General features: G+C 43.7%; 2 protein-coding genes across 3 annotated transcripts in view; one reads left to right on the forward strand and one right to left on the reverse strand.

Annotated features, from left to right (window-relative positions):
* The window catches only part of cldn12 (claudin 12), a 5,038-nt gene extending 753 nt beyond the window's left edge, over positions 1-4,285 (reverse strand). Inside the window, exons 1-2 of the mRNA XM_062539091.1 lie at positions 4,147-4,285; positions 1-3,050 (exon numbers count right to left, since the gene is read on the reverse strand). The exon at positions 1-3,050 is cut by the window's left edge and continues 753 nt beyond it. Of these exons, the coding sequence (XP_062395075.1) occupies positions 1,830-2,963 (1,134 nt within the window). The 5' untranslated portion in view covers positions 2,964-3,050; positions 4,147-4,285 and the 3' untranslated portion in view covers positions 1-1,829. The remainder of the gene's footprint in view (positions 3,051-4,146) is intronic.
* The window catches only part of adam22 (ADAM metallopeptidase domain 22), a 69,421-nt gene that overhangs the window by 36,329 nt on the left and 12,524 nt on the right, over positions 1-20,568 (forward strand). For both annotated transcript variants that reach the window (XM_062539087.1, XM_062539089.1), the window contains exons 7-24: positions 8,078-8,150; positions 8,472-8,551; positions 9,238-9,312; positions 9,521-9,592; positions 10,813-10,979; positions 11,420-11,504; positions 11,932-12,022; positions 12,447-12,498; positions 16,492-16,591; positions 16,724-16,795; positions 17,640-17,732; positions 18,067-18,147; positions 18,246-18,296; positions 18,467-18,530; positions 18,668-18,773; positions 19,136-19,255; positions 19,487-19,655; positions 20,034-20,142. In XM_062539087.1, the coding sequence (XP_062395071.1) occupies positions 8,078-8,150; positions 8,472-8,551; positions 9,238-9,312; positions 9,521-9,592; positions 10,813-10,979; positions 11,420-11,504; positions 11,932-12,022; positions 12,447-12,498; positions 16,492-16,591; positions 16,724-16,795; positions 17,640-17,732; positions 18,067-18,147; positions 18,246-18,296; positions 18,467-18,530; positions 18,668-18,773; positions 19,136-19,255; positions 19,487-19,655; positions 20,034-20,142 (1,660 nt within the window). The remainder of the gene's footprint in view (positions 1-8,077; positions 8,151-8,471; positions 8,552-9,237; positions 9,313-9,520; positions 9,593-10,812; positions 10,980-11,419; positions 11,505-11,931; positions 12,023-12,446; positions 12,499-16,491; positions 16,592-16,723; positions 16,796-17,639; positions 17,733-18,066; positions 18,148-18,245; positions 18,297-18,466; positions 18,531-18,667; positions 18,774-19,135; positions 19,256-19,486; positions 19,656-20,033; positions 20,143-20,568) is intronic.

The following is a 20,568-nucleotide window of genomic DNA, read 5'->3' on the forward strand; positions in this document are numbered from 1 at the left end:
TGCACTAAACACTAAATTAGGATGCAGCCTTTGGAGACATCGGCGGTGCATCGGATTCCAAATTAGGCCGAGCTCATTAGTGACCCACCAAGGACTGCATTAGCATTTCAGAGCATTCGGCAGGTGCTGTGGACACAGGCACTCCGTAACTGTCTTAGGCTCATGCCCGTTGTTTGGGCATTTCAATTAAAAATCTAAGACTTGCTCTCAGCGAGCAAGGATATGTGTGAAATAACTCAGAGAGAGTGTGTGTGTGTGTGTGTGTTTAAACTGTTTTGACAGTGCCATCTTAAAAACTCAACCCTTCAATATAAAAAATATATCACTGATAACTAGCAATGTAGGCAACTACATAACTAAACAGGCAGCCTCAGCTCATTTTTAGGAGTTAGCCATGATTAATTTAGTGTCAGACAACAGTGTGCAAGTCAACCATTACAATGGCAAATAAAACATACAGTGCATGTAGTGAATTGAGGTTAGTACAAAATCTAAAAACTAAACAGTACATTTAAAAAATGATAAACATTAAACTTGTCTCATCTTTAGCAGATATAAACAAATTATGTATGCTATGCTCAGAGCTGCTGAGGCTGGTTAAAATGACAATTTTAACACCAATTGAGAATATTATTACAATATTCCCATGTCATCAGGCAGATCTCATACTTCTGAAATTCATTGTGCACCGCACAGTGTTACTTAGTGTTACTGTTAGTCTCACTGTTACTTACGTACGTTGAGTAAGTGAGTTAGCGTTAACTAGTATCCTCTGTAAGGAGTCAGCGTACCTAGTGTTCTTAGGTTGACTGACACATGGTAGTAGTGACCCAAGTGGGGCTGGAATGACGAGAAAGGACCGGGTCATGGTGACCAGACTGCTTACATTACGTGGGTCACCCTGCACGTGGACAGAAGCGAAAAGTCAAGTCACAGAGAATGCCAGCACTGACGTGACTAAAATGGCGTCATTATTCCACAGCTGAGAGCTGTCTAAGTGGCCTCTTAACCTAGAGCAAGACATTTTATCCTGTACGTGTGACAAAACGAATAAAAAAAGCACTATCTGTTACGCAGTTAAGCCCCATAGAGACTCCCTGAAAGGTGATTTGTAAAAACAACACACAGAGGAGATCTTACATGGTCTTAAAATAGTGGCACTTCATTCGTCCAACAAATGATCATTCCCCTCAGAGAAGACCATCTAGTTTTGTTCCTTAGCAGCTAACACTGAACAGTTGACACCCAGAAATAGTGACTCTGGACAGCATGAATGGACGTATAGTGTCCTCAGTGTGGCTTAACTAAATGATGCCATAGGCAGGCAAGGGAATACAGAACAATACAGTAGAACTGAACAGTATAAATGAGTTCTCCTGTTCCAACAGCCAGCTGTTTCATTATCAAATGATAACACACAATTAGCTGAAGTGCAAGCATCAATCAGTAGAAGCACAATATTCATTAATTCGGTTAGATTTGTGTTTGTTTTTGTGTTAAAGTCTTAGATTTTACTATTTACAATTCACAGATCAGAGATCCTTTCGAGACAAAATGTCTTCACAATTTCCTTCCACTACACCTTGGAGTTTCCTACAAGAAGAAAATAAGCAAAACAAAACAAAAATACATTGGGACTGTCCCTCCCTATCCCTACAGTCTTTCAGTATTACTGGCATGGCACTGCCTGCTCAAAACTACCAAGAACAAGGCTTGCTTGGTCAGGCACATTAAAAAAAAGAAAAGAAAAGAAAAGAAACTAAAACAAATAAACCAAACAAAAAGCTAAAACTGAAATTGATTTGAACACAGTAAAAATTATTTTAGTGTCACTCTGTGAGGACAGGAATGTCAATCTCGATCCCAGACAGGCGCGAGCGGGTGGAGTAGCGATGGCTGGCATATCGCTGAGATCCTCCGTAGCCTTGCGACGGGGCGTAACTCTGCGAAGGGGCATAGCCCTGGGAGGGGGCGTAACCTTGAGAAGGGGCGTAACCTTGAGAAGGGGCGTAATTTTGTGACGGGGCGTAATTTTGTGACGGGGCGTAACCTTGTGGCGCGTAGCCGTACGCCTGGGAGACACCCACCTCAGACCCGTACCCATCCGGGCCTGACATCTGTGCCACGTAGACCTGCTGGGCATGGCCGTGGGGCACAGGCGGCCCAGCGACACTGGCGGGGTACCCCGGGGCAGCGGCGAAGGCGGGCACCTCCATGACGGGCTGGTAGTGCTGGGGGCCGTAGGCGCCCGGCGACTGGGACATGCCGTTGGCGTGGAGGGTGAGCGGCTGCGCCGACAGGCTGGTGGGCATGACGGGCGGCTCGGGGAAGGGCAGCCAGAAGGGCGAGGGCAGCTTCTTGCACATGCAGTACCACATGAACATGAGCAGCGCGGCCAGCAGCAGCCCGCCGGCGCTGCCGATGGCCACGTAGACGGCGAAGTCCACGGCGAACACGTTGTCGTAGCGCGCGTTGAGCTCGTCCGTGTGGAACAGGAACCAGACGGCCGGCGGCATGGCCACGCCGCCGCCCAGGAGCAGGAAGAAGCCGGCCACCAGGTGGCAGCCCACGCTGTTGACCAGGCAGCGGCTGTTCTTGACGTCCTCGGGCTCGCCGGAGGTGCAGCAGCACGTCTTGCACATGCCCAGCATGATGAGCAGGAGCGCCAGCGTCGCCAGCGCCAGTCCGGCGGGCAGGCAGAACTGCAGCAGCCGCAGGTCCAGCTGGTCCACCTTCGCCCACCAGTCGGCGTCGTAGTAGTAGCAGCCCGTGCTGCCGTCGCGCCGCACGCACTTGGTCCACAGGCCGTCGTAGACGGTCACGTTGCGGGCGTTGAGGTTGAAGGTGAGGAGGCGCGTGGTCCGCCACTGGGGCACCAGCGTGGCCACCATCAGCCCGCCCACCGACAGCATGGCGAGGACGAACGAGAAGGCGGTGGTGGCGTGGATGTCGCGGCACGACATGGCTGGTGGCTGGCTGTGGGTCGGTTGGTGGTCGGCGATATGTCGCTGACCAGAGCAGGGAGGAGGAGGAGGAAGAGGGGTCAAGTCCTAAAATGAAATCACAATAGTAGTCAGCAGACAATTCTGCACTTGCTCTTGCAGTCACACACCCGTAAATTCTCACACACACACGCACACGCACACACACAGTGATTAATGACACAGTGTGACTATGCAGGGTGGTAGATTCGCTGAGAAGAGGTCTCAAGGGTCATTCTGATCCACAGGGGTGACTGATTGGCAGACGTGCGGAGTAGAGCTGGCAAACTGAACTGCTACTCGGTGCATCCACAACCAGGAGGGCCAGGTCATCAAGACAGAGTCTAAATTTGGGTCAGCTTTGTGGGGTCCAAACATTTCAATGTGCTTACAGGAAAAGGGATTAGGCCTAAGTTTTCGTGCCTGGGCCTGGAATGAATAGGCACTAACTAGCCTTCAACAATAATAATTGTAAAGCAGCAATGCGTTTTGCATTTAGCTTTTTCGGTCTATTGTACTGCTCTGACCTACCCTCAATATCTTCTCATTACTATCCAGCAGCACAAATGAAGCCACTACATTGTTATGTTTGTTCCCACGTACAGTATTCTGTCTAATTAGGCAATACACACACAGCAGAGCAGACAGTCCACGTACAACAAAACTAAAACCGTTCATTTACCACATCCATGGACGATGAACAATTTGCTGAAGATTGCGACAGTGTAAGATTTAGGGGTCTCTCAAATTCAGCTAAAACCTGCTGTTTCCTTTCTTTTACGGTCTATGGCTATTTCGGATGTAAATACAGCTAGCGTTAGCCAGTGATAGCTAAAGGAAATGGGCTTTCGCCATATATCTGGTTGTCTCAGAGCACTGCTACCGCTTGCATTAATCATTTTCAATACGTCGACATGTCACTTTTTATTGGAAATGTGTCACATGGTCAGCCAACTAGCTCGACTTATTTTGACAATCGAATGGGGAATATTAGCTCGCTAGCTAGGCAACTTTGCTTGCCTGATCAACTACTGTTTGCTTAACGACATGATAGCAACCTGTTGCGTTTGAATTTCCCGACAACAGTTGCGCTGAACAGGCATAGCGTTTGTGAAGTATAATAGTATTACAGTGTTTACAAGTGATTTAACATGAATGATCCTACCTCTGTGTTATTATTCCTACGAAACACTCAAAATAAGATTCCAATCATTTTCCTGTTTGTTGTTGTCGCACCCTCCACCGAGCAAAAATCCTTTTCCTGTTGCTGCCGAGTGCGTGCGCGCTCCCGCGGCTCGGCACCGAATGAGACTGACGTCATTGACGAATTGAAAAGCCAGCAAACAACCACTTAGTCAGGGGGCCAATTCTGAAAAGGGCTTCCGTTAAGACTTTTGCGGACATGTTTTGGTACAAGCGGTCAACCTATTTTTTTAGTTAGAAGACCCCCATAGGTAAGATATTATGGTGGTTGTCAAGCAAAATGTTTTTATTTTTTTACTTGTGCAAGCAATTTCAGGCCAATTTTTTGGTTTCCTGCTCAACATGACATGCCAACGATAAATGATGAATATCTCCACAACCACAAGGACCATATAGATAAAAATGGTATGGAATGAAAGCTAACACTCGTGGGATGTCTGCTGAAGTGTCAGAATTAACATTTATTGTACAGTATAAGAGACAACAGACCTAGAACATGAAAAAAACAATAAAGAGAACCAGTTTTCAAAGTGAATATCAGATTGGAAACATAACATAGCATTCCAAAACCTCTATCAATCAGTACCCCTATATATGGGAATGAGTCATGCCAAGTTTAAAGCTTGTAGGGAGAGACAGTGCACTGCTGCACATGTTGTAATACTATAATGTTATGGCGAAAATGTAGAACTGTAGATGGTGGTCTATGGTGCTATTTGACTTCATTAATGTACCAGGTTGTAACAAATTGTGTTTAATGGACATATCACTATAGTTATCAATTCTACCCAAACATAACTGCTCTCTCAGTTCTTTAGGATTAGAGGTTAGTAACTAGTTAGTAGTAATAGTCGTATGGCAAAGACATTTTTCCCCATCCAAGCAGTGGTGCTCGGGTATAGGCAGCCAACAGAAGAAGGCACATGAAGGATGGCATGCTTTCCCCCCAGCTTTTAACCACAGAGGTCAGGTGCTTGGAGCTTGGTGAGTACAGGTCAGGTGCTTGGAGTTGACGATATGTGGATGTGAGGAAAGTAGAAGTCAGTGCAGTACCAGGCAGTGTCGATGTCCCTGACCAGGACTCAGACTGAGCACATGGTCCCTGGGTACCTTCTGTTGGCTGCCTACCTGAACACCACTGCTTGACTGCACTGTAAATGGTGTTTTGTTCAGTTGGCCTATTAGCTGGTTTGATTTGCATTGAGCTCAATGAGCATCAAACAGGCTAATAGGCTAACTGAACAAAACTGAACAAAACACCATGCCAATCTCTAGGTATGGTGAAGGGTGTGTGATGATGTGGGGCAATTTTAGTTCTAAAGACCAATGGAACTTTATCAGGATGCATAGTATCCTGGATCCATGAAATAAGTGGCCTTTAAAAATAAAAATCTGCCTGCCTCTATGGGAGTTGAGAACATAGGGTTAACATAGGGGTGCCAATACGTATGACACCAGTCTTTTAAGGAAGAACATTTATTTATTCATGATACATTATTCATTGCATGGGGTGCCAACACTTTCAGCCATGACTGTATATGCCACTCATTTCAATTAAGTAATCATGGCAAGAAGTATATTCACAATAAGAAATGGCTGACCACACATTACATTTCCCAGAATGTCACTGTCCATAGTATTCTTAACACATTAGCACATATTAATCTTGACTGAAATTGAATCTTAAATGCAATAGTTAAACTATATTTACGGCTATACTATAGCTGTTATGTTATTGTGTTATTTACATTGACACCACACACCATCAAGCAGATGACTATCCATAACAGACTTGGGCTGTGGGCTGATTTTAAAATCTTAGATCACTTGTAATGCTTCTGACAGACGTAATGATAATCTGAAGATACAGTATATCATGATGGCCAGTACTGCCATGGTGATAAATATTGTTTCACAATTACCATCATTCTGCAGTAATCCTATTCATTTAATAGAAATTTAAACCTATAAAAAAAATCCTGAAATCTTTACTCCTGAAGCTCATATCCTGTCCATAAGAGGGGTAATATAGTTACTCAATGTAAACATGCATAATGTGTCTGTATCTCCCCAAGAGACAATACAGACAGACAATAGGAGGCTCAATCACACCATTGGGATACTCAACTTTGTGATACTTTCAAGTGACTATAGGTCAAAGTCAAATTGGGAAACGCAATCAACTTTGCATTAGGCCAAGAAAAAGTGAACTTCAAAATGTTCTTTATATTTAGTTTAGTTTATTGGTTTTGTTTGACAGGGACCATGCATAGAATAACTTCTATACCAGGGTTAGCTAAATAGCTAATTTGCACCTGTAGTCCCTGGGATATTTTGAGAATGGGCTTCTCCTTAATGGTATATCTGACCATATTCTGAAAATCATCAACACAATATTTTTGCCCATCACCTGGTAAACAGTAAGAAGCCACAATTAACAGCTAAGAAATACTTATTAGAAAATCAAAGAAGCATTTACCCATAATCCATAGAAAATGATAGCTCACACATTGAGTACATTGCATTTTTTCGTGTGTAGGCCTACATAATTCTTACTTGTCAATGTCATGATAATTCACTCAAGTTGTTATCAGGTGAATAAAATTAGTGTAGTTTACTTGACTCCTTTAAGTTATCCCAACACAAAATTCAATACTGTACAATATACTAATAACCAATCCAGTTGAATGACTTATTTACACTCAAATTAAATGAGTTGCCAAACTCAAATGTCAAGGCATCCGGTTTACTCAAATAATTTCAGATAGGGTAGCTTCCCAGGCTTTACAGTACTCAAATAATTTGAGTTCAGTTAACTTCCCGGGTTTTACAGGGGAAAAACATACCTTTGCCATACGACTATAACAAAGTTGTTATTGCTAACTAGTTACTAACCCCTAACCCTAAAGAAGTGAGAGAGCAGTTATGTTTGGATTGAATGAATAACTATAGTAATATGTCCATTAAATATCATTTGTCACAACCTGGTATATTAATGAAGTTAAATAGCACTATACACCACCATCTACAGTTCTACATTTTCACTGTAACATTTCAATATTATAACTTGTGCAGCATTGCATGTCTCTCCCTACAAGCTTTTAACTTTGTCTTCACAACCACCCTGATATCTTACCTATTTGTGTCTTCTAACAAAAAAAATAGGGTGACACTGACAGCTTGAACCAAAACATGTCTGCAAAAGTCTTAACGGAAGCCCTTTTCAGAATTGGCCCCCTGACACAACAGTGGCCCTTGTGGTGTGATACTCTTGTGGTATTTATTGATCATTATTTTTTAATGATCATGCTTGCACACAAGTTGGATTATATTGCACATTTGCCCAAAATTACAGTAGGTAACATGGAAGAAAAAGGAAGCACTTTGGGGGAAAAATCCGCTTTTTCCATTTTTAAGAATATAGTGTTAAAATGGACAAAATAACATTTTCTAAGCTGACAACCTGTCTAGAACTCATGTTGAGGGGTTAAATATCAATACTGGATAGGTTGTATGCTTGTACCAAAAAGTGTCCGACAAAGTTTTAATATCAGTTTTGGCCCCCTGACTAACTCTAAATAAATGAATAATTGCCTTATTATTGGAAAGAGTGTGATTAAATAGAAAAAATGTTCTTCACACTCGCAAATAGTGAATGTTTGAATTGCATACTAAATGTTAGGCCTACAACAGGAGTTGTTTGAGGACCTAATGTTATGTATTTAATAGTTTGAAGTTTAATCAAGTCAAGTCAAGTCCATTTATTTATATAGCGCATTTCACATGCACTGAGTGCAATCCAAAGCGCCCCGTTTAAGGGTTATAGTTTAAAGGTTTATTTTATGTGGCGAACTGACAGGAATATCCATTATATGTACCCTCTTCTTTTCTAGGCGGGTGAAACCCAGATCCACTTGATCTATAAATCCCCTGGCCTGGAGGCTCCTGAGGGCTTTCTATCACCCAGTAAGTGTTTCACCATAACCCAGATCTTATGAAACACACATGCAGTCACTGCTAGACTAGAGATGACACAGATGACACAGACTCCCTTTTTAAGTCAGCCCTTTTAATTAGAACAGAGTAGTTGTGTATTACACACCGTTGGAAAGTTGCAAACAGTGTCCTCTTTTGGGAAGTAAGGGGAGAAGTGAGTAGTTTATCAGATAAAGAAATGAATAATAGGCCTAACATTTGTTTTCATAGACACACATGCACATATCACACTATCTTTAAGGAAGTTTGTGGTAGGCCTATCTAAAGTGTGTCATATGGGTTCGCCTTTAGGTGTTCTTGTGGAGTCTCCCTTTCAAACGCCGCCTGTATATCCAGGGTCAAAGTTCGCACTCCGGAGAAGCAAAAGACAAGTGAGTATGCAAGTGTGGTCAACACATACACACACACACACACACACACACACACACACACACACACACACACACACACAAACAGGTAACCATTAAAGGTAACCATACTTACCTCAAGGTAAGTATGGTTACCTTTAATGGAAGTTGTACTGTACCCTGAGTGATGTTTGTGTGTATGCATGAGTAGTTTTTTCCTCCCAATGTGTGTGACTATTCAACGCTACAGTTGTGAGTGAGTGAGTGAGTGAGTGAGTGAGTGAGTGAGTGAGTGAGTGAGTGAGTGAGTGAGTGAGTGGTATGTGTGTGCACTTACATGACACTGTAGATGGCCTGTGTTCTATGTGTCGTCTGCCATCTTTCTTTCTCTCTCTCTCTCTCTCTCTGTCTCCATGCCCCACATGCAGAATTGATGAGTGAGAGTGGCTCTTACATATCTGATGGGGGGTACAGATGTATAGGTCTTCTACATCATGTTTCTCTAGCAGTAGATGCAGCGAGGAAATCTCTTGCCTGTTATTGAGACACCACGGCTGAATACCACGGCATCAGTCCATTCAACTGTCAGATTTGTTGAGTTGTGCCTTATGCAGTTATTATACTGTTAGGACTGTTACAGTAAGAGCATGAACAAAATGAACAAAGTTTTCTGACATTTATTGATTGTTTGTTTATTTTATACCCTTCAGGTATCCAGAACTTCACACAGTGTGGAGGAAGAGACCAAATACATTGAGCTGATGGTTATAAACGATCACCTCATGGTAAGATCATTATGGACATCTATCTATGTAGGTGTCAGGGAGTGTTGTGCACAACACAAATACTGTATTTGTCATGTCTGTAAAATAGCAAGTTGAACTGAAATGGTTTACCTCTGACAGATGAAAGATGGGTTGAGTTATCGTGAATGTCAGTTTGAGATTATGGCATTATTAAAATTGTTCAATCCAATGATTTCTTTCTGTGCAGTACAAGAAACACCGTCTGTCAGTGGGCCACACAAATAACTATGCCAAATCGGTCATCAATATGGCAGACCTGGTGAGTTTTAGGAGATTGTCAGAGAATCCATGTTTCTGTCTACAACAATGTGTGTGCGTGCGTGCGTGTGCATGTGTGTGTGTGTGTGTGTGTACACAGGTGTATGTGTCTTTCTGCATGTTTGTGTGTGCGTCCCTCAGGGCTTAGATATGATAACTGAAACTGAGCCCTCATCTAAACCGGCCCAGAGATTATTTTGAGGCTATAGCCTGCAGTGTGTCTCCCGGCAGCCATCTTACCCGGGGCTTCAAGCCGCACTGCCCCTATGGTACCTCTGTCGTCGGATGTGAGACATCTGACATTTCGCCCAATCAATCTCTTACTTGTGTCCTCTCCTCTCCAGTTCTAATGTCAGATTGACCAGCAAGCCAAACAGTGCTGCTCGATTGGCAAACACACGTCCACTGTCTCGTTTATCCTGACTGAACAGGCCGGCATTCCCAGATTAGCCATTGATTTTGGATTTATGTAGATTCCTGTGTGTGTCAGTGTGTGTGTGTGTGTGTGTGTGTGTGTGTGTGTGTGTGTGTGTGTGTGTGTGTGTGTGTGTGTGTGTGTGTGTGTGTGTGTGTGTGTGTGTGTGTGTGTGAAAAAAAGATTAGGTCCACAAAACATTTAATTTTATGGTTGGAGAGAAAATTGACGGACTGTTTTAGGCGAGCTTAATGTTGCATCCTTAAAACAAATGATACGTGTGAATGTGTTAGTTGATTATCATGTGTCCTGGTATGTTATAGAGGCTCCTCCAACTGTAGGATGCTAGTGCGAAATAAATAAAGGTGAATTCTGTTTTCACATTTTAATAACGTGGTGATCAAAGAAGGGCTTCAGTGGACACAGTGTCGTCATGGTCCCTTAGCCACTTCCTCTCTGTGTTGATCATCCGTGATAACTATAGTGCCATTATGACGTGCATGTGTGTGTGTGAGTGTGGTGGTATGTGAGCAATAGAATAAAAGTTTGTTGTAACTAAGAGTTTTTTAAAAATACTTAATGACTTAGTAAGAGCTTTAAGAATGGCACTCATGATCATGATCTTGCTTACCTCTACCTCGCTTCCTTTCTCTCTCTCTTATCCTATTTCCATCTCCAATTCACCCTCCTCCCTTCCTCTCTCTTTCCCTCTTTCTGTGTGTTTGCTTGTATTCTCTCTGTGTGTGTGTGTGTGTGTGTGTGTGTGTGTGTGTGTGTGTGTGTATTTTTGTTTTCTATTCTGTCAGGTCTTCAAAGAGCAGCTCAACACTCGCATTGTACTGGTTGCCATGGAGACGTGGGCAGCCGACAACCACTTCAACATCGACGACGACCCTATGGTGACACTCAAGGAGTTTATGAAGTACAGGAGGGACTTCATCAAGACCAAGGCCGACTCCGTGCACCTGTTTTCGTGAGTTACAACAAACACACATGCACAACAAGACTAAAAAAAGCATCATCATAAACATTTTCACAAACAACTGTGCAAGTTGCCCCCAGGTAAACGTAAACACACATCCATGCTACAGTAATCTGTGAAGGTGAATTAAGGAGCACCTTGCAGTTTCACAGCTCTTCTTTGCGTTGTCATACAGTATGTACATTCAAATATAGGTACATCAAAAATGCTGTATGATGATATTCTTCTATGCCTACACTCAAAAGTCAGAAGTCAGCTCACGATAGCACAAGATAGTGGGATGTGTGAAGGCGGTAATGGGTTCCTGTAATCATAGGATTGCTCTGAGTGGGTCGTCCCTTTTACACCGGCCAACGCAGATAAATAGACGGCCATTGATGATCTAATTTCCAACATGACCTCTTTCCCTCATATTTCTTTTCCATTTTCAGGGGCAACCGCTTCCACAGCAGCTGGGGAGGGGCATCCTACATGGGTGGAGTTTGCTCGCTGACAAAAGGGGGAGGAGTTAACGAGGTCAGTGTTCTAAAATCACGATTGGATAATCTCAGAGCCATATCGATATATATCTATATGGCTCTGGATAATCTGTTTTGTTGTAGACCCTTTCAATCTGTTCCTGAGGGTTTCTGGTTCTAAACATTCTAAACTAACGCAGATACTTTGAAATGAAAATGATTCAGACTTTAGCTCAGTCCTCTACAAAATGTCAACATGTTTTTGTTTTGTTTATCCCCAAGTTACCATCAGCTTAGTGTTGTTTTCTGTGCTACTGCAAATGCCTTAGGAACGCACATGTTTATTTATGCTGTTTAGGGTCTATAGGTCAACGACAAGCAACTGTGTGCTTCAAAACCATGTTAGCATTGCATCCCCATGTCTATTTCAAGCTGATGAAATTCAAATGAAATGCTCTTGTCTTTTCCTCATCTCTCTTGTCCAGTATGGCAAAGCGGAAGAGATGGCCATCACCTTGGCCCAGTCCCTGGGGCAGAACATCGGCATTTTCTCTGACAAGAAGAGAATTCTCAACGGTATGCACTTTTGCCTTCTCCTCTGTCTGTCTCTCTCTCTCTCTCTCTCTCTCTCTCTCTCTCTCTCTCTCTCTCTCTCTCTCTCTCTCTCTCTCTCTCTCGCTCTCTCTGTCTCTCTCCCCTTCATCACCGATCTCTTTTCTATCTCTGTCCTATATATTTTGTGGAGAAATGCTTGACATAGAAATGACTAGATATTTAGAACACACCCTCACAGACACTCTTGAGCTTGGATGCATGCACACACATGCTCTCTTACAAACACACACACACACACACACACACACACACACACACACACACACACACACACACATAAATGTGCACACATTCACACACGTACACTGAAACACGCGCACACACATTGATTGATGTCTTGTCACACACATTGGATGACTCTTCCGGTAATCTGTGTGCTCTGCAGGGGAGTGTAAGTGTGATGATAAATGGTCTGGATGCATCATGGATGATGTTGGGTAAGTTTCCTCTAAAGCTGATTAAACACACACACACACACACACACACACAGATGCGCGCACACACACACTCACTTGCACACACACACACACACACACACACACACACACACACACACACACACACACACACACACACACACACACACACACACACACACACACACACACACACACACACACACACACACACACACACACAGACACTCGCACGGACACTCACTCATACATGAGCTCACACTTCTTGCCTTGCCTATTGCAGAGTGCTTTGATGGAATGCCTTAACTGCCTTGAAAAGTCTGACGTACTGTAGTGTTTGCTGGCCTCAGCCTAGTCACACTGTTAGCTTCAGTGGCTCTGAGAAATTAAGTATTAAATGTGTGTCTACTCTTAAATCAACAACACTTTCTCAAGATTATTCAAGTTAGGGTTTTTTCCCCCTGATGGACGTTTTGGAAATTCCCTCCAAATCATCGCCAGAGGGCAGTATTGTAATACAAAATGTGCTGTGTGTTCATCACCAGTATGTTGATTTTACACATTTGTGGAGGGAACAGCTAAATTGAAACTTTTTTTTAATTGTGGGATGCCTTCCAGAGAAAGTGTTGTTGACATGTCTCTCTAGTGTAATGTACAGTAGTGTTGATGGTGTTGCTGGTCATATTGGTACTGGTGTCCTTCCTGTCTGTCCTCTGTGGAAAGGCCACTGTTGATCTTTTCTGCTGTATTGTTGAATTGCAAACCTTAAAAGCAGCTCTCTCTTCATTTGAGCAGCTATGTGGTCATGTTTATACAGTAGGCTATGTGTAACATATATTAGCTTTGGTTCATGAGTACATGGTTTCATGGTTTGGTTAACGGATGGTTTGGAGAGTGGTGGAACTATGGAAACCATGGATCCAAGACCAAAGCCCCAGTTCCCTAAACTAAACCTGCTCTAACTCTGGCTCAGGCTTAACCCTCATTTACCCTAACCTAACCCTAATCCTTAAACCTAACATTCATTTAAGCCTAACCCTAAACTAATCCTAACCCACACCTGGTCCTGGGCTCTTGGGATAGAGCTACAAATTTCCACAGTGGCCTTAAATCTGATGACCTGTTGACTACACGTATGATTACGTTAGTGGTTATTTATGGTGTTGTGTTTAGTGAACAGGTCATCAGTTTGATCTGTGAGTGTGTGTGTGTATGTATATGTCTGTCTGTCTGTCTGTCTGTCTGTCTGTCTGTCTGTCTGTCTGTCTGTCTGTGTGTCTGTCTGTCTGTGCGAGTGTGTGTGTGTATGCTTCTTCTTTAATGCATTTTGCATTTCCCCTCAAAACCCCAAAAGGCACAGCAGGTGAGCAGGAGCTTGGCTGTGACTCGCTAACAGGGCTGCAGTTTTGACCAATCAGCTGCCTCGGGAGGGTTGTCAGTCACCTCAACCCTCACCATTCCCATCCAGTAGCATTATGGCCCCGCTGCCGCGATGCTCCCCGCCTCTTTCAAATGACCGTCCGCGAGAGGGAGAGGAAAATCCACTGTGGTGCCCACCACCGCTGTGGATTTTTTTAGACCTCTCTCGTTGTTTTTTTCTCAAACTCATGTTTCCGTTTGGCTTTGTTGACGGCCGAGTTTGGTTACTCTTTAGGGTGGGTGGAGCCAGACTCATGACATCATCAACAACCCGATTGAAACAGTCTGCAATGTCATTCACATTCATCCAGCACAAGTGCCTAATCTCCTACAACGCCTGTTACAGCATTATCAGACGCTCTAGAATGATCATTTATATTTATATTTATGCAATGACAGGGCTTCCTTTGTGCCAGGAGTTGCCTGTTTCTTAGTAGAGGGTGCCCACGGCTACAGGTCTAGTGTCAGTTTTGCCTGTTACATGGAGTTGTTTAGTGTTCCAGTCGCTTGCAGGCAAGAACTGATCCTACTACAGGTCATATGGGCAGCTCTCCTCACCTGAAGCAGGAAGCAGTTGCTTTTTAGTGATCTCATTTTGCTGGGGTCAAAGTTGAAAGGTCATCGGGTGAGAGATGGTTGGCTCTCCTGTGCCTTAGGAAGCCGCGTGACCCCTGTGTGACTCCGATTCGATGCGTATCGGAGCATCTTGTCCTAGGCCGTCCAAGGCTGTGCTATTAACCCAGTTATCAATGGTATTTCAGACGCTTGTGTTCAATGGAGAAATCTGTCACTTCCATTGATGGATGCTTATGTGATTGTGTGTGTGTGCGTGTTTCTTTTTTTTCTCCCCTTTTTTACGTTTCCTCTGTGCTTGCATGTGTGATCTCACTAACTCACAGCGTGTTGTGTGCGTGTGTGGGTGTGCACACTTGTGTGTGTGTGTGTGTGTGTATGTGTGTGTGTGTGGATGTGCCCCTGGACACCTTTGAGTCCGCTGGCTAAAAGAAAAGGCTGAGAGAGAGGGAGACAGTGTATCGACTTAATGTAGGTGTCCGCCCCTGAAGTAGTTCTTGGAACCGCCAGACCAGTAATTGGGTTATGATTTAGGAAGGAAGGACAGAGATAGTGAGAGAGAGAGACAGACAGACAGAGAGGGAGAGACTGCATTAGTGCTTTGGCCAGGGTCTCAGGCTCTTTCGCCAAGAGTTGCTGACTCCTCTGATAGGCTCTGCTGAGAGGGCTGTAATGTGTGTGTGTGTGTGTGTGTGTGTTTGTGTGTGTTTGTGTGTGTGTGAGAGAGGGACTGTCTCATGATGTGCTGTGCAGAATGTAAAGATCACATTTGGATCACATTACTGTAAGTGGATAGAGGTTAAAGTCTCTCTGGGTTACAGGAAGTGTATTTGTGTGTGTGTGTGTGCGTGTGTGTGTGTGTGTGTGTGTGTGGGTTGGTACACACACACACACACACACACACACACACACACACACACACATATATATATATATATACTGTATATATATATAATATATATACAGTAAAAAAATAGCCATTTAATAGCCACTTAAAATTGTCCAGGCCAACTGTGTGTCCTACAGTTTATTGAATGGAATTTGCTCCAAATCCAGAGATCCTGGCGTCAGGCTTAGGAGGTCCAAACCAGGTCATGCTAGTCTAAACAGGGTCAGATCAGTGCCCTGTGCACACAATCTGGATAGCTGAGAACTACTGTTTTTTTAAATATATAATTAGACAATTTCACCCCATTCACAAAGCAAAATGCTAATCTTAGCAAAGCTATTAGATATGAAAGTCTTTTTTTAGAGTCATTTGTGTGGTGCGTGAATGTGTGGTGTTTGGTTCAGTCCTCCAGTGGCCATAGGCCAGTGTTTCTCAGGTCGGGTTCTGAAGAGCCACCATTCATGCTGATTTCTCATGGCTTTCCTGAGCCTGAGACAACCAGTTAGCCAGTGATCCATGACTATTCATATGCTATGCTAGTGCTGTATAATCACTCCCAACATTGCTCACAGTATAGCGTGCACGGTGAAATGCTAGGATGAACCCAGCTGAGAAACAGTGACCGAGTATGTGTTGAAATCGGACACTCCCCCAAATGCTTTCCGCTGACTGACTGTGTGTGTTGTGCTTTTTCACTTGAAATGAATCAGAGGTCCCAAAATATGCTTTTTTTTTACATTAGAACACATCTGACATTAAATAAGACCTTCAATATTGCACTGAATACTCTTTGCATCAACTTTAAGGCAGTGTGAAAGCTTCAACCTGCAATGAAAAGGACGATCCCCAAAATAGGCAGAGTTTGATTTAAGTGAACACCTCTGCTCTGTGCTTGTTACAAGAGACAAAAGCACACACTCATGTTAGATCATTGGTGTTCAGTGGATGGTGGATGTTTCAAAGACTGGTGTGTGGGTTTGTCTTTCTATGTGTGTATACATGTGTGAGAGAGAATGTGTGTGTGTGTGTGTGTGTGTGTGTGTGTGTGTGTGTGTGTGTGTGTGTGTGTGTGTGTGTGTGTGTGATGTAGAGTGTGTCGTCTCAGTACACTAAACCTCGGGTCTGTCACACAGTTTCTACCTGCCCAAGCGCTTCTCGGACTGTAATGTGGAGGAGTACCACAACTTCCTCAACAGCGGCGGAGGAGCCTGCCTCTTCAACAAACCCGACAAGGTACCGTGTGGACATCACAACACTAGATAGATCGTTCCCTGTACGTGTGATGAAATATTGAAAGGCATTCCTCCCTCTCTCTCTCTCTCTCTCTCTCTCTCTCTCTGTGTGTGTGTGTGTGTGTGTGTGCAGTTATTGGACCCTCCAGAGTGTGGAAATGGATTCGTTGAGGATGGGGAGGAGTGTGACTGCGGCACCCCAGCGGTAAGTTTTACCCTCTCTCTGAACCTCTCCTCTTTCCCTCTGGATGTTGCTCAGTCTGGACTAGACCTTCAGGAGCTGGTTTACAGTAGCGCTTGTTTCATACATGCATATACTGTACATACTGAGCATACGCCCTAAAACATGGGAAAGCTGTCGGGAAAGCTGTGCTTATCTTACTCATGCTCATGGATTTATAGGAAAGTTGAGGAAAAGGTGGAAAATCGTGCATAAACATGGAAAGGGAGGTGCTAAAATTATGTATTCCGGCTTACGTACGAAAACTTTTGTTTTGCCGTGACATTTTTCAGATTGCAGTTAGTTGCATTTATACTTTGGGAAACAACAGATCCAGTATCAGAGCATCATTTCTGCCTCTTGGGGACCATGTCAGAAGTGGCTTTTACTTTTGCTAACCTTTCAATATTTGTGCCTTTCACTTTTTTACTTTATCCTCATCCCTTTGTCTGCTGAAATATTAAATCAGTCAAGTATCGTCATCTTATCATGTATTGCATGATTTTATGATTGCTAAACTTTTGATTTCCTTTAGTGTTGTCGTCTGTCGTTTTTATATTGATAGCGTTCAGTCTGTTATCTGTTTTTATTTTAATACCCACTCCATCATCTCTCAACTTTTTTGCGTTGAGGAAACTAATGATCCAAGTTATTCCTGAATGCTCTCCTTATGCAATATTTGTGCGAATATGAATGACCTGTACTGGCCTTTTGCCTAAGTTCTGTGTGTGTGTGTGTGTGTGTGTGTGTGTGTGTGTGTGTGTGTGTGTGTGTGTGTGTGTGTGTGTGTGTGTGTGTGTGTGTGTGTGTGTGTGTGTGTGTTGTGCAGGAGTGTCAGCTGGAGGGGGAGGCCTGCTGTAAACAGTGCACCTTCACACAAGGTTCCAAGTGCAGCAATGGACAGTGCTGCAAGACCTGCCAGGTTTGTGTGTGTGTGTGTGTGTGTGTGTGTGTGTGTGTGTGTGTGTGTGTGTGTATGTGTGTGTGTGTGTGTGTGTGTGTGTGTGTAATGAGGTTCTGGAGGTAGGCAAGTTTTATGATTGTGTTTCCTCGCCATGGCTATAGAATTTATAGATATGGAGTTTGTTGGGAGCTGGAGGGTGTATGTATAAGTAATAGCCTATGTACTTGTGCATGTGTGCAATAATTCATTGGTATACTGCAAGTGTGTGTGTGTCTGTGTGTGTGTCTGTGTGTGTGTGTGTGTGTGTCGCAGTATGGCTGTGTATGTGCTAAAGGTGGTGTTGTGTCTGCAGATGGAATATATGGGGGTGGTGTGTCGAGAGGCAGTAAACGACTGTGACATTCCCGAGAACTGCACTGGCAACTCCAGCCAGGTGAGGGCGCCATCCTCTTTGACCAGCATGTCACATCATGAGTACATTACATTAGCATAAATCCATACATTTCCCGCTTATCATGTGTCCTTTTTCAGTGCCCACCGAATGTCCACAAGATGGATGGGTACACATGCGAGAAAGACCAGGTACCAGTGAATGTCTCTGTTCATCAATACCAGCATGAAACCTGACATGTTCTTGTGACTTCAGCAGATGTCAATAAAAGATTTGTTTCTTTTTAATGGATTTAATTGAATTTTGTTCATCAAGTGTTGATACTTTTGGAGTGTGACTGCTGTGCCTGTGATTGTAACAGGGCCGGTGTTTCAACGGGAGATGCAAGACTAAAGACAGACAGTGCAAATACATCTGGGGAGAGAGTGAGTACTCTGAGCCTACTGATATCTGTGAGAAATATTCATGCACGGATGCTGAGTCTTGTTTTTCATCTTCTCTTTTTTCTTTCTTTTTTTCTCTCTCTCTGTATCTCTTTCTCTGTGCACGCACGCTTCTGCAGAGGCCACTGCAGCTGACAAGTTCTGTTATGAGAAGCTGAACATCGAGGGGACAGAGAAAGGGAATTGTGGGAAGGATAAGGACACGTGGATCCAGTGCAAAAAGCAGTGAGTGAAACTCATGGCACTGATTGGATTTCACCCCAGTGACATCGCTCTCTGCGGATGAAATCTCACAGGGACAACGTCTACCAATATTCTCAGATTTGTGTTATGTGACATTATTATTAGGACTTTTTCTACAGTTTGATTTACATTTTAAATGAGAGCATTAAACTTTATGATCTATGCTGTTTCAGCACTTATTATACTCATTATACCCATTATTATGTTCATTATAAATGTAATAATGTAATAAATGTAATAATGAGAATGTACTGTAAGGGTCATTTCCATTTTAAGAGTACATCAAATGCATAAAGGCAGTTCTGCATGAAAGTGTGTCTCTGTGTGTGTGTGTGTGTTTCCAGGGACGTCCACTGTGGCTATCTGCTGTGCTCCAACATCTCTCCCGCCCCCAGACTGGGGGAGCTACAGGGAGGCCTGACCTCCTTCAGTGTGGCCCAGCACAGCGCCTCTCTGGACTGCAGGTAGGCCTACACACACACACACACACACACACACACACACGTGCATACATGCGCACGCACACACACACACACACACACACACACACACACACACACAGAGAGACACACACATACACATACTACACTTGATGATCCAGTATCCCTGCCCTAACTGTGTGTGTGTGTGTGTGTGTGTGTGTGTGTGTGTGTGTGTGTGTGTGTGTGTGTGTGTGTGTGTGTGTGTTTTGCCAGTGGTGGCCACGTGATGATCGACGGTGACATGGACCTGGGCTACGTGGAGGACGGCACAGCCTGCAGTGCTGACAGCATCTGCTTCAACCACAAGTGCCTGCCTGTGCAGGAGTTCAACTTCAGCACCTGCCCCGGAACCACCGACAAGGTCATCTGCTCAGGACACGGGGTAGGTGTCTCTCTCACTCTCTGTGTGTGTGTGTGTGTGTGTGTGTGTGTGTGTGTGTGTGTGTGTGTGTGTGCTTCTGCCTGTGTTTTAAGCAAGGGCCATAGTTGCCATGCCATGTTACCCCCAGTTGCATAATAGATACCATCCCCCACTCTGGCTGTTGATGTGAAGTACCACGTTTAGCATTGTCCAGCAAACAAGCTAGGCTCCAGGACAGGTCCTTTAGTGCATTCGACATTTAGTTCCTCTTGTTGGTCTATATAGGTTGGCCCCAGAGACCATGTGCAGCCCCTGTTAAGGTGTACCAGTAAAGTTCATGATCCCTTTGATGATGTTGTGTGTAACTAGTGTGTTCTGTTCTGTCGTGTCCTGTGGCAGGTGTGCAGTAATGAGCTGCGCTGTGTGTGTAGCCTGGGATGGGCAGGAGACGACTGCAACAACAGCTCTCCCCTCAGCGCCCTCATCGCACGTGTCACGCCCTCACCTGGTACACACACACACACACACACACACACACACACACACACACACACACACATGCACACAAACTCACTCATATGCTCAAGTCAGAATTTTTACTCATACATTATTTAACATTTTTCTTCTTCTATTTGATATTCATTTTATGATTTTCTGTCAGCCTCAAGGGACATTTGTTTTTAAATAAAGCTATTTAGTCATCTTAATCTCATGCTCGGTATATAAGGCATTCAGTCATTTCTTTAACATCTACTGGTTGTTATTTTTCGGTTCTTATGATCACTCATTCATTCACAGCATTTACATGTGCACTTAAAACCATGTCTGTTTTCTCATGGTTTTGTTTATTTATTTGTTTTCCTGTTTTTCTTTTCTGTTTATAGTGTTCTTTTTCTCGCTCACTCAGTCTTTGTCAGCAGCCTCATGCCATGTG

This window comes from Sardina pilchardus, chromosome 6 (genome assembly GCF_963854185.1).
Source record: "Sardina pilchardus chromosome 6, fSarPil1.1, whole genome shotgun sequence".
In the NCBI taxonomy this organism is placed as follows: domain Eukaryota; kingdom Metazoa; phylum Chordata; class Actinopteri; order Clupeiformes; family Clupeidae; genus Sardina; species Sardina pilchardus.